Source organism: Nelumbo nucifera, chromosome 2 (assembly GCF_055504915.1).
Source record: "Nelumbo nucifera cultivar China Antique chromosome 2, China Antique-T2T, whole genome shotgun sequence".
NCBI lineage: Eukaryota > Viridiplantae > Streptophyta > Magnoliopsida > Proteales > Nelumbonaceae > Nelumbo > Nelumbo nucifera.
The window spans coordinates 11,244,113-11,257,330 of NC_142650.1; the positions used below are offsets into that span (position 1 = coordinate 11,244,113).

The following is a 13,218-nucleotide window of genomic DNA, read 5'->3' on the forward strand; positions in this document are numbered from 1 at the left end:
AAGTTAGGTGTCAAGCCTGCAGATACACCAATTGAACAGAATCACAGGATTAGTGCCGAGAGTGGGGAGCTTCTTGAAGACAAAGTTATGTTCCAGCAACTGGTAGGAAAGCTCCTATATCTCTGCCTCACTCGGCCAGATATTACTTATGCTGTTAGTGTTGTCAGCCAGTACATGCATTCTCCTAGAACCACACATCTTCTTGCGGCAGAAAAAATCTTAGCCTACTTGAAGAGATGCCCAGGTAGGGGTATACTTTTCAAGAACAACAATCACATGAAGGTGGAGGTTTATACTGATGCAGATTGGGCTGGGAGTGTTGATGACAGAAGGTCTACCTCGGGATATTGTGCCCTTGTGGGAGGAAACCTTGTCTCCTGGAGAAGTAAGGAACAAAGTGTGGTCTCCCGGTCAAGTGCTGAAGTAGAATACAGGTCCATGGCCAATGGAGTGGCTGAAATCCTATGGCTAAGATCTCTACTCGAGGAGTTGGGTATTGAGTATGAGAAGCCCCTGATGCTGTACTATGATAATCAAGCCGCCATTAATATAGCACATAATCCAGTACAGCATGACAGAACCAAACACATTGAAGTTGACCGCCATTTTGTGCGAGAGAGGGTCTCATCTCAAGAAGTATGCCTCCCTTACATCACATCCAGTATGCAACTAGCCGACATTCTTACTAAAGCCGTATCAAGAAAGAAGCTAGAGGCGGATCTATCCAAGTTGGGAATGATGAACATATACTCCCAACTTGAGGGGGAGTGTAGAGAACATTGATGTGGGCCCCACAGCCGTGGTACCACTCTGTCCGTAGGGTAGAATGTATCTAGTCACAGCTGTGGTTATTTTGTTGTTCTGTTATTTCTAGTTTCAGTTTTATATTGGTTGTTATTTGTTAGCAGTTATGATGTAAACACCAAGGGCAGATATGTCCTTTCATGTAACTAGCATAACCTATATATATTAACTTAAAGTGGCGGCAGCAGAATATTGACATTTTGTTCTTCTCCTCAAAATCTGTGTTCTATTGCTCTTCCATCACTCTTTCTTCTACATCTTCTTCACTTTCCCTTCTCATCGAACCTAAAATCTCTTAGTGATCAAGACTGAATAGCAGTCTTGAAAACCTACATTGTCATTTTAATGGTCGAGGATTATAAAGTTTATTTGTGAAGAGTTACTTTTATATTTTTAGGTTTGCTACTTTTTTGTGGGAATTAGGAAAAAGGTAAATATAGTGAAGCGACAGAGGACGGTTGGGTCAGTTTCATTTTGGGTTTCAACGTCATAAACCACAACCGAACCGAATTATCGGTTTTTGACATTTTTTCAAACCGAAACAGGCCGATTTTTTTTAACTGACCATCTCAGGTCGAGTCGGTCTGGTTCGGTTGGTTTGGTCAGTTTATAAATTTTTATGAACAGCACTATGGACCATCTTCTTTTCCATTTCAGTTTTATGAGGGCAGGTTTTCTTTGCTCCAATCTTATTTCTGCACCTGGTATATCTATCCATTATTTGATGAAACTACTTGATTTTGTGTCCAGTAAACTAAGTAGTGCTTTTGGGTTTGGTCTATTTTGCTTGTGATTAACTTTGATTATTCTCTTTTCTTCCAATTAAATTAAATGATTGTTTTGATACCGGGTTTAGCTTCCAATAATTGTATTTGTGGACTAAGTACCTGGAGAAAGAATTGATGATTCTTTGATTTTGGTGCAGCTTGAAAGGTTTGATGATTTCACCCTTGCCTCTTCGTGGGAAAGGTATCTTTTATTGGCACGATAACTTTTACATGTTCATGTCCTTATATTGTCAACTTAAGCTTGGTAGGACCATGTGATTTGGAAGGGAGGAAAGAACTAGAACACCAATTCTCTCTCTCTCTCTCTCTCTTTTTTTTTTTAATTATCAGATTCATATCTGAAATTGAGGCTGTTTGCCGGTCATGGCTGGCTGATGGAACAAAGAATTTGTTGGTAAGCTTTTCTACCAGTTTATTCTCATTTTCTATGCTATGAGCTATGTTCTCTATATAGTTAAGCTGTTGTAGTTATAGTTTAATCACTTCTTTTTACATATTTGATATGTAAAGTATAATTTTCTGTGAAAAAATGGGATTAAACCCATGGTCTTATTGTTGTTATCTCTTGATTTCTTTTAACTACCAATATTTAAAAACACAGATTGTGATGAGAGACTTCCATTTGGTCCTACATTTGTCCAAACCTTATTGACCAGAATGTGGGGCTGGAGTACCAAACCTGAAAAGCTAAAAATTGTCAAGAACCTCTGTACATGTGCTTAGGGGCCATTTCTTGGTCCAAGGTATAATCTCAGGCTGACAAGCATGAGAATGTAGGTTTGAGTCTAAGAGCAGCCACTTTGTGGAAAAAAAGCCAAATGTTAGGTCTCTATCCAGTCTATCCCTCCCAAGACCCTGTATAGCTGGGACCATTGTTGGGCAATGACCCTTTTTTACCTTTATATATGCATGTGTTGTTTGTGTTTGTGGATTTTCTTAGGGGATAACATGTCTCCTTTTAAGTAGGTTGGAGCTGCCAAGGCAGGGGTGGAGCCAAGTATACTGGTGGGGGATCCTTGGCCCCCCAAACATTTTGTTAAAAGCATTATTTATATAGGGTTACTAATGGGAGGTTGGGTCAAAATGTAATAAAGTGGGTCCCCCCCCCAAAACCTTCTCAGACCATTTTTCCCCATACCCTACTTCTTCTACTCCCTATCTCATTTTAACTTGCCCCCCCAAAAGAAAATTCCTGGCTCTGCCATCATGCCAAGGTATTAACCTTAGGCAGTGTTTGGTTTGAAGGAAAGGAAGGGAAATGTCCCTTCTTTACCCTACATTATCCTTCAAACCAAACATAGCCTTAAGGTTCAAAATTTCAGTACGATACGCCCTGTATCAGACTGGAAGCTGTCCGAAACCCCAAATAAGGGGTGTTTCGGACTTTGACCATTTTCAGGGGGTAGGCATGCTTAAAACCGACCCCCTGATGCAATTTTGAAAAAAAAAAAACTAAAGAAAAGTTATTAAGTAGTGAAACACCTGATATGCCTTTTCATCTGTATTGGGTGTATTGATACTTTAAACCATGGTTAACCTTTTAATGGGCAACTATATTAGCCACTTAGCCAGAAACGCTGAATTTAGAGGCATTGAAGATTTGCAGCTGCTTATGTGAGGATTCATCGCCTAGACGATGTGATTTTTTTGAATAAAAACCATGAATCCTAGGATAATTCCCTACGTTCCATAGTAAGCAGCAATGATCTTTCACTGTTATTTGTCTATAATCTTCATAAAAATGTATAAGCTTCATTTAAAACATAAAAAATCAACATATTCATGAAAAATGGAAGAAAGAAAAGAAATTTTAGAAAATAGAGTGGCTGAGCCTCTATTTTTGTCCTTAAAGATCAATACGTGTTAAATTGCACAAAATTTTGTTCTTCCATGCTTATTTGTTCAGGTTTTTCTTTCCTTTTATACTAATTTAAATACAAGGTTTCCATATCTCTATTGATGGTCTGGGTTTTCCATCTTTTTCAATACTTCTGGTGATCTCTCTCTATCTATTTCTGGTGAGGTTTGGGTGGGAGTCTGTTATGGGCCCGAGCGTAGGATCGCGTCACGGGTCGTTCCACGACAGGAACCCCTGATCTTCCCTTGCCTTTGGCCTTGCGCACAGACCCTATTTTGCCTATCTAGTGGGTGATTTGTCCAAGAGACCACCCAAACTCTCCTCACTCGTTTCTTGACTGGAAAACTGAATGCCTTTATTTTAATTCGTAGCTCCTTAAATAGGAGATTACAAAAGAGAATTCCTTGTTGGATTCGGCTAGGCTAGGGTAATCCAACTCTAACTAAAACTCCTAATTTCCTACTCAAACTAAAACTCATAACTCTTACTTAAGAAGATAAAATAAGATAAGGATAAGATAAGGGATAAGATTAAGCTGGCGGCGAGTTGATGTGTCCAGATAAGGGTGGGCCCACCCCTATGAGCTATCGTGTGGGCCCCGCTCTGCTGCTGTTTCCGGGTGCATGCGCGCGACTCATGGTGCCGCTACCGCGCGGTGCGTGCGTGCGCGCGGCTCAGGGTGCCGCTGCCGTGCGGTGCCGGCGCGGTGCGTGCTGCCGTGCAGTGCGCGCTGCTGCCTGGCGGTGCGTGCTGCGCACCATGGTGCTGCTACCGTGCGGTGCCGGGCGTGTGCGTGCACCGCTCTGTCGGGCGGTATGTGCCGCGCGTTGCCAGCCTGCTGTGCGTGCTGCTGGGCGGCCCGCTGTGTGTACTGCTGCCTATGATTGCGCCGCAGTGCGCTGCTGGGTGGTGTGTCCACAACATCACACCCCTCCCGGACTACGAGCTTGTCCCCAAGCTCGAATTGGGTGTCGAAACACCCTCAAGGGAATCCTGGGTGGCTTTGCCCTCCTGGATCGGGTTCCCATGGAGGGGGTTCATCCTCTTCTTCCTCTTGTTTCACCAGGAGGCAGAAAAGTCTCTTGCACCTGTGCCCTGCCGAGTAGAGTTCATCGCAATTAAAACATTGCCCCCTTGCCCTGCGTTCTGCCATCTCAGCCCTTGACAAGTGCTTGATAGGGGGTGTACCGCCGCTGCTCCCCACACTGGATGCTGATCTGGAATTGGTGCTCGTCTGTGGCTTCCGTTATGGGCTGGCTGCTGGATATGGAGCCATTCCCAGTGGTTCCTTGTTGTCTGCCAGCGAAGACCCTCCTCCAGTAGGCTTCGGGTTTGTCCAAGCCGCTGCTGGGCATCCCATGCTGAACGACCCTCGGCTAATCTGCAGTTTGCGTTTGAAGGCTCGGGCTAAATTCATTGCCGTGACCAGGTTAGGCGGGCTCTGCATCTCTACATCAACTCTCAGGGGTTCAGCTAGACCAGCTGTGAACATATCAACCTGCTGGTCTGGGCGTACTGAAGAGGCCCTGGCGAGAAGGGTCTGGAACTGCCGCGATACTCTGCTACGGTACCGGTCTGCTTGAGATTAATGAGTTCCCCCAAAGGGTTGTTTGTTAGTGGGGGTCCGAACCGAAGGAGGCAGTACGACTTGAATTGCTCCCAACTAAGACCTGGTTCCTCTTGCTCCACTCGGTAGAACCAGAGCTGCGCTTCTTCGGTTAGGTGGAACGCGGCCAAGCTGACCTTGTCCTTGTCATCGGTGCGCTGGTTGCGGAAGAACTGTTCACAGCGGTGCAACCATCCTAGTGGGTCTCCAGCGCCGTTGTAGGATGGAAATTCCAGCCGGCTGTACTTGGGAATAACAACGGCTGTTGGGGTAGCGGTCTGCTGTTCGCTGGACGTCTCCGCCCTGTCCGGACGTTGGCTGTTGGTGGTGGCGGTTCCCTCCGAGCTTCTTTCGTTGTTGGAGAGAAACGCTTCCAGAAGGCGTCGCAGCTCCCGGACATCATCCTTGACCTCACGAACTTCCAAGCAGGTTTTGGTGAGCCTATGCTCTAGCTCGTGGACCCTGGAAGACAGCGGCTCCTGTTCCCCCATGACGGTAGGCTCTGATACCAAAATGTTATGGGCCCGAGCGTAGGATCGCGTCACGGGTCGTTCCACGGTAGGAACCCCTGATCTTCCCTTGCCTTTGGCCTTGCGCACAGACCCTATTTTGCCTATCTAGTGGGTGATTTGTCCAAGAGACCACCCAAACTCTCCTCACTCGTTTCTTGACTGGAAAACTGAATGCCTTTATTTTAATTCGTAGCTCCTTAAATAGGAGATTACAAAAGAGAATTCCTTGTTGGATTCGGCTAGGCTAGGGTAATCCAACTCTAACTAAAACTCCTAATTTCCTACTCAAACTAAAACTCATAACTCTTTCTTAAGAAGATAAAATAAGATAAGGATAAGAAAAGGGATAAGGGATAAGATTAAGCTGGCGGCGAGTTGACGTGTCCAGATAAGGGTGGGCCCACCCCTATGAGCTATCGTGTGGGCCCCGCTCTGCTGCTGCTGCCGGGTGCGAGCGCGCGGCTCATGGTGCCGTTGCCGCGCGGTGCATGCGCGCAGTGCTGCTGCCGTGCAGTGCGTGCGCGCGGCTCAGGGTGCCGCTGCCGTGCGGTGCCGGCGCGGTGCGTGCTGCCGTGCAGTGCGCGCTGCTGCCTGGCGGTGCGTGCTGCGCGCCATGGTGCTGCTGCCGTGCGGTGCCGGGCGTGTGCGTGCACTGCTCTGTCGGGCGGTATGTGCCGCGCGCTGCCAGCCTGCTGTGCAGCGCGGCCGGGCGGTGCATGCTGCTGGGCGGCCCGCTGTGTGTGCTGCTGCCTATGATTGTGCCGCAGTGCGCTGCCGGGTGGTGTGTCCATAACAGAGTCGAGGGAGGATTCAACTTCTTATGGGGTGAGTGTCTAGAAAGGGATAATGCGGTTCAACCAAGACTTCAAAGCTTTAGTCAGTTTCAAGGTGGGAGATGGGTTGAGAGTAAGATTTTGGAAGGATGAGTGGTGTGGAATAGGGAAGTTCTGTGAGATGTGTCCAAAGCTATACGGGTTGACTGATCATCAAGTTAAGCTTGATCAATGTTTTGAGATGAGGGTGATCAGGTTGTGTGGTGTCCTAAATTTGGAAGACCCTTGTTGGATCAGGAATTAGAAGAGTGCATATTACTGCTGGAAAACCTTCAACATATAAAGGTTACAACTTTTTCAAGGGATGGGCTATGGTGGAAAGAAAGTAGGAACAGGAAGTTTACTGTGAAATCTTTCTATCTGGCTTCGGTTAAAGACCATCTGGATTCAGATCAAGTGGAAGGAGTTTGGGGGAACCCTGTTCCTCCTAGAGTGGAAGCTTTCACATGGTTAGTTGCTTTGAACAGTATCCTAACTTCAGATCACTTGAAAAATAGAGGATTCAATTTGGCAAGTTACTGTGATTTATGCTGTTCGGATGAAGAGTCAGTCTGTGATCAATTTTACTCATGTAAGATTGCAAAGTTTATTTGGAAATTCTATTCCTTCCTATTTGGGGTCAGATTGTTTCAGCCAAGATCATTAACAGAACTATTCTCCTCCTGGCCAAGACTCAGTGGTAGCAGGAAAGCAAGGATAGTTTGGAGATGCATCCTATTTATGCTGGGTCCTTTGGAATGAAAGAGACAGAAGATTGTTTGAAGATAAGTCTAAAAATATTGAGGTGCTTATGGCCCTGGTTGGGAAACTGGTGGTGGGCTGGGTATTGGTGCTTCCAGAATTTGATCAAATTAGCAGATCAGATATGGGGGAAAACTTTTGGAATGTCCTTGAAATACAAGTTTGCAATACTGAACAGTTTTCTGTTCTTTAGTTTTCAGCAGTTTTATATTGGTGAGGTGCCATCTTGTCACTTCTCAGATTTTATCTCCTTTTTTTGATTAATGAATATTTTCCTTTTACTCTTCAAAAAAGTCTTGCTACAGAAGCTTTACAGTACTCAGATGGTAATTGGCAGAGAAGACAAAATAACATGGGCCCTGGGAGAAATATGGTCAATTCTCTGTTATATCTTTCTACAGTAGCTTGGTGAGACTGATGGAATGCAATTTTCGTAGTAAGAATGTGGTGTGCAGTCATTCCCTTTAAAGTAGTTTTTTTTGCTTGGTATTCCACCTTGGACAAAATTTTGACTAGAGACAGCTTGGTGAGAAGGGGGATGCAGGTTGCTAACACAAATTGTGCTCTCTGTGATGAAAACTTGGAGACTGTCAACCAGCTGTTCCTACATTGTAAATTCTCCCAATGTATAGACAAAAATGACAGGGCCTTTTGCAGTTAGAGGCTGCTTCCCTGCTTCAGTTGCAGAGTTGTTGAAGGGCTGGAATTTGAGGGGTTTGAGTAAACATGGGAAAATAGCATGGGGATGGTACCTGCAGCTGTGTTTTGGTCATTTTGGAAGAAAAGGTATGCTAGGAATTTTGAAAATAAAGCAAGTACAAAAGAAGTAGTAACTAGCAGAATTATGGGGAAGGGTGTTCTCTTGGTTGGCAAGCCACAAGCTATTTGGTGGAAGGAATGCCAATACTTATTTTTTTTTTCTTTTTTTTATTTTCAGAACCTTTTTGTTAACAGTCATGGACTGGTTCCGTAGCGTAAAGTGTATATCTTAGTTTTTTTGAGAAGTATCAATTCATTAATAGGAAAAGTACAACCAGAGGCTGTACAACTCAGGAACAAAGATAGCACTCAAACTACAAAACCATTGGGTGATACAAACATGCTTTTAAAGTCAAAAAGAGAACTGTAAAAGGAACTGTCAACTTTTAGCTGAATTGAAGACCAGGAAAACAGCTTCCCCATCCCCACAATCTTCTGCCACACTTCCTCTTCTTGACAGCTTTTGTTTTGAAATATCCTTGAGTTTCTTTCTTGCCATATTGACCATAACACAGCACCTCGAATCAGATACCATAGAACTTTCCCTTTCTAGCTTAGACCTTGTACCCTCCAGTTGTTGACAAAATCAGCCATTGATTCTGGGTAGCAACTTCTGATTGCAAAAATTTTGAGAATCCTCACCCATATTTTGTGAGTGAAGCTGCAATGCAGTAACAGGTGGTCAACAGTCTCATCATCACTGTTGCACAAGACATATCTTTTAGAATCAATCAGCACACCCCTCCTAACCAGGTTGTCTCTAGTAGGAATCTTATTCAGGTAAGCAGCCCAAATAAAAAAAAGAGACCTTCAATGGAATGTGTTTGCACCATATTATATGCACAAGGAATTCCAGATCTTTTTCCTCTTGGGCGAGTTTACCATAGAAAGATTTCACCGAGAACTGGCCTTTGCTATCTGCAACCCAAAACCTTTTGTCTGCTGCATTAGTGTCGATTTGAGTGTTGTACAACCTTTGAAGAAGCCTAATAAATGTCTCGATCTCCAATCATTCAAAGCCCTTCTGAAAAGAGGATTCTGGACAAGCATCCCATTTTGGAGACTGGACATATTCAGCTACTTTTGCCTCCTTGTTTGTTGCGATTGCAAATAATTTTGGGAAATCATCCTTTAGCGTATTGTTACCACTCCAACGATCCAACCAGAAATTAACTCTGGTACCCCTTCCCACTACAAATTTGATTTCCTTGCTGAAAGCATTATAGCTTTTTCCAATTCCCTTCCAAACTGAACAACCATATGACTGATTTGCATCACTAGGGACCCAACCTTCACTTCTTGTACCATATTTTGCTTCAATTACTCTCCTCCACAAGCAGTTCCCTTGGTTACCAAACCTCCAAAACCACTTGCCAAGTAAGGCTGAATTCATTTCCCGAATTCTTCTAATTCCCAACCATCCATTCTTTTTTTTTTCGTTTACACACCTTTCCCCAGTTAACTAAATGAACTTTCTTGCTCTCCTTCCACTCCATCCACAAAAACTCACCTATTTTCCTTTCAATCTGCTTTGCAACTTCAGTTGGAATTGGATATAAGGAAAGCAAGAAAACAGGTAGGGATGAGAGGACATTCTTGATTATAGTGACTTTACCTCTGATAGGTACCTTGATTTCCATCTAGCCAACCTCTTCTCAATCCTCTCCAAAATTGGATCCCAAATAGACTTGGAATTGCACTTAGCCCCTAGGGGCATTCCCAATTACTTTAATGGGAACTTACTAACTTTAAATCTCTAAGAATCAGCCCAAGATTGCAGCTCTTGAACCTCTCCCATGCCACCAGTTCACTTTTGTGAACATTCAAGTGAAGCCCTGAAACCACTTCAAACCACCAAAGAATGGCCATTAAATTGTCAATTTGCTCCCTAGATGCATTGCAGAAAAAAGCTGAGTGTATATCTTTATATCTTCCCTGTTTACAGCAACGTGTTGTAGAGGTTTTTTTTTGCCTTTCGAAGATCAGTACAATACATTACCCTCTCTCTCTAAAAAACCCTGTGATATCTCAAATTCTTCTAATGGTCTAGTTCATGTTCATATAATGTCTTAGTTAGATGCGGTATGCAATTAATAAATTTCAAGCACTTATCAAAAAAGAAAAAAAAAGAATTTCAAGCAATGCCATGGTTTTGGTTTGTGCTTCTCATTTATGTCAGATTATGATCATTTTGCACTTTTTTATTCATTTTGTTTTTTTTTTTTTATATATATCTTTTATTGACTCTTATGGGTGTAGGACAAAGGTGCAATTAACTTGGGCTCTCCAAAAAACTTATATAAGGTTAAGTCTGAGTTGAAGTATGGTATGAAGAGCTATTGTATGGAATACTTCTTTGAAACCAGTAGTGATGGTATTTCCTCAAGTTGATTTAAGCTTTTACTTTTCACCATCTAGGTTGGATACCTTGTGGCTTTTCCATTTTATCATTTGAGTTTTGAGATGGATGCAGGCAAAGATGTGGATTGGAATGATGATTTGCATGATCTGCAATTATCCTTTGGGGTAAAGACATTTCTGGTATGTAACGGCTTTTTATTGTACTCTTACTAGCTTTACCTATTAAGTGTTTTTATCCATCAATCCATCCATGTATAATTTCTTCATTATTTTCTTCCTTATTATTTCTTCACCCAAAATATGTCTTGACACTTTATTTTTTTTGGTATCATCAGGTGATTGCACCTCTAAGTGCCAGTGGGGTGGTCCTTGATGCACCTGAGGGTAGCAAACTTCTAAGTGCTGTTTCAATTGCTTTGTCAAATTGTGGAAGGTCAGGTTTTACATGAAAAGTATGATATTGCTTTAGTATTTTGTTATTTGAGAAATGGGAATAATTTTTTTTGTATGAAGGTGACTGTCTGTCATATATAAGAGCTGGGAATAATTTTCTCTAAAATTTTCTTTTCCTTGTTTTTCTTTTGAAAGATGTTATCTTTCTTTTATTTTATTATGAATTCATATGTTTCTTTTTTCTTCTTGTCTCTATTCTCAGATCCAGAACTGTTGCTTTCATAAATCAGATCCTTCATTTCTCTTCTTTACCAACCATTTATATCCTAGTAGTATTGCCTCCTTCCCATCCTACATTAGAGATTCTGCTGAATTTCCCAGTGGCAATAATCCTCAAGCTTGGAAGAGAAAACTCTGTGCTTAAGAGATTCAAATGGGCTATCCTAGTTAACAATGCACCTGTTTCCTTTTTCTAGATAGTCTAGATGATCACATAGATGATGGCTAACCAACCATATAAATCAAGTATGACTTCCTTATTGATTCCAAGTTTATGACCCTTCTATTGCCTTAACATGTAGAAATTACTTGGTTTTATCCTTTGGTATGGGCCTACCAAACTAAGAAACATGCCACAATCTTCTGGTTGGCAGGAAATATATAAGAAGAGCGGCTAATTCCCCATTATTGAGGCACATAACACAAACACTTGGGAATCTGTAGAATTGTATCAGATGCTTCCTTTTGAGCAAGTGACAGGTGTTGATTAAGAAAGTAACTCTAGGTGGCATAGTTGAAAACTGAAGCCAGCCATTTCTTGGGGGAAGTGTGAACTAATGATGGGAAAAGGCCAGATGGATTTGGTTACAAACACAGAGCTCAAGAGTATTAATGAAACAGTTAGCTAATGTTGTGATTGCTTATTCAGGGGTGAACTCTTTTGGGCTGAATTGTAATAGTAATTATTTGGGGGGGGTCAGATTTCCTTAATTTTCAGGATCTGAACGTGTGAATACACTGTATTAATTTAAATTAATGATGTTACTGTTTCCTGTCTCTTCAGTTATGTCTAGAGTTAGAGTTCAGCTCTGTAGAAATGAGAGAGAAGAGAATAGAAGGAAGAAAAAGGGAGGAGAGAAAAGTATCTCCCTCCCAGGTGGAAGATATATTATATTTACCTTTCCCAATGGGTTACAATGACATTACTGCCCCAATTAAGTGTGGGACAGCAACTTAACCTTGGGTACAATAGTAAATTAAGAACTAATATAAAACTAAATGAATGGACTAAACTGCCCTTGACCGATGCCTACTCTTAAGACTATCCAACTAAAGGGTCATTATCCAATGATGGTCCTGCTATATGGGATCTTGGGAGGGGTAGGTGGATAGAGACCAATTCTCTGACACTTTTTTTTTCACCTTTGATTGGTAACTGTAACTTTATTAATGTTATGTACAAAATGTTTATTTTATTAGGCTGGTAATACACCACCTAATCCCTTTTTACTTTACTTTCCACATTTACAAACAACTCTCATCTCTTATCCCCCAATACATATGTTCCCTATTAGCCCCCTGCTTAGCAAGTGTATCAGCCATATGATTTGCTGATCTGTGTACCCATATGATTAATAGTTTGATACTACCCTTTCCCTTACTAAAGGCTTGATTTCTCTCAATGTGTGTCTATACTGCCAGGCTCCTTAACTTTTCTCTTGCAACCAAAGCTATGACACTTTTCTGCACAAAGTGGCCTCTCCAAAGGCATTAGAAATTCTCAAACATCAAACTATTAGAGGAGAAAGTAATAACTAGCAATTGAACTTTGAGAATTCAGGTAGAAAATCAATAAACAAATAACAATCAGCTATAAAGAAAACAAAAAGCTTAAAAGGGCATCTTGCCGGTGTAGGTCAAAGAGAGGCAGCTACATACTTAGAGACGTTGGTGGTGCATGAGGGTCTACTCCCTGCTCAGAAGAAGATCGAGAGATCAGTTCTTACACTCTCCCCCCCTTTCCAAAGAGCTGCAAGTTCTGAGGATAGGCAATTAACAAGCAGTGAAGTGGAAAGAGATGAAAACAAGATTCCCACTGAAGTCCATTTCGCAGGAGGATACCGGGGGCTCTAGCGAACTAGAGGAAGTAAGAAACAAGATTCCCACTGAGATCCATTTCGAAGAGGTAAGTTCGGACGCTCAATATCTCCACTCTTTCCCTTCTCCTACTATTCTTGCTTCTCCTTCTTCTCCCTTAAAAGTGGGAGATCCGGATGGTGATGGCTATGTGACGGGGGAGGGACGCTAACAGAACTTATAACAGGAGAAAAATGTGGAAAGCGGGTGAAGTCAGTCGTGAAGGAGGGAGGTGAGGGGTCCGGGGGAGAAGGAAAAAATTCGGAAGAAGCAGAAAAAGAGAAAGAAAAAGGGGAAGCAAGCACAGAGAGAGGGAGGGTGGATATCAACAGCTTGGTGGAAAGACAGGTGGAGATAGGCAAAGCTCTTGGGTTGTTCTTTTTGGGAGGAGAAGGGGTAGTAAGGAGAACCATTGAATAGTTTGAGA

General features: G+C 42.5%; 1 protein-coding gene across 2 annotated transcripts in view; it reads left to right on the forward strand.

Moving 5' to 3' along the window:
- Positions 1-13,218, forward strand: part of LOC104597295 (Rab3 GTPase-activating protein catalytic protein) — a 69,883-nt gene that overhangs the window by 6,523 nt on the left and 50,142 nt on the right. For both annotated transcript variants that reach the window (XM_010258758.3, XM_010258759.3), the window contains exons 2-6: positions 1,730-1,773; positions 1,923-1,986; positions 10,161-10,275; positions 10,375-10,442; positions 10,598-10,695. In XM_010258758.3, coding sequence (XP_010257060.1) covers positions 1,730-1,773; positions 1,923-1,986; positions 10,161-10,275; positions 10,375-10,442; positions 10,598-10,695 — 389 coding nt within the window. The remainder of the gene's footprint in view (positions 1-1,729; positions 1,774-1,922; positions 1,987-10,160; positions 10,276-10,374; positions 10,443-10,597; positions 10,696-13,218) is intronic.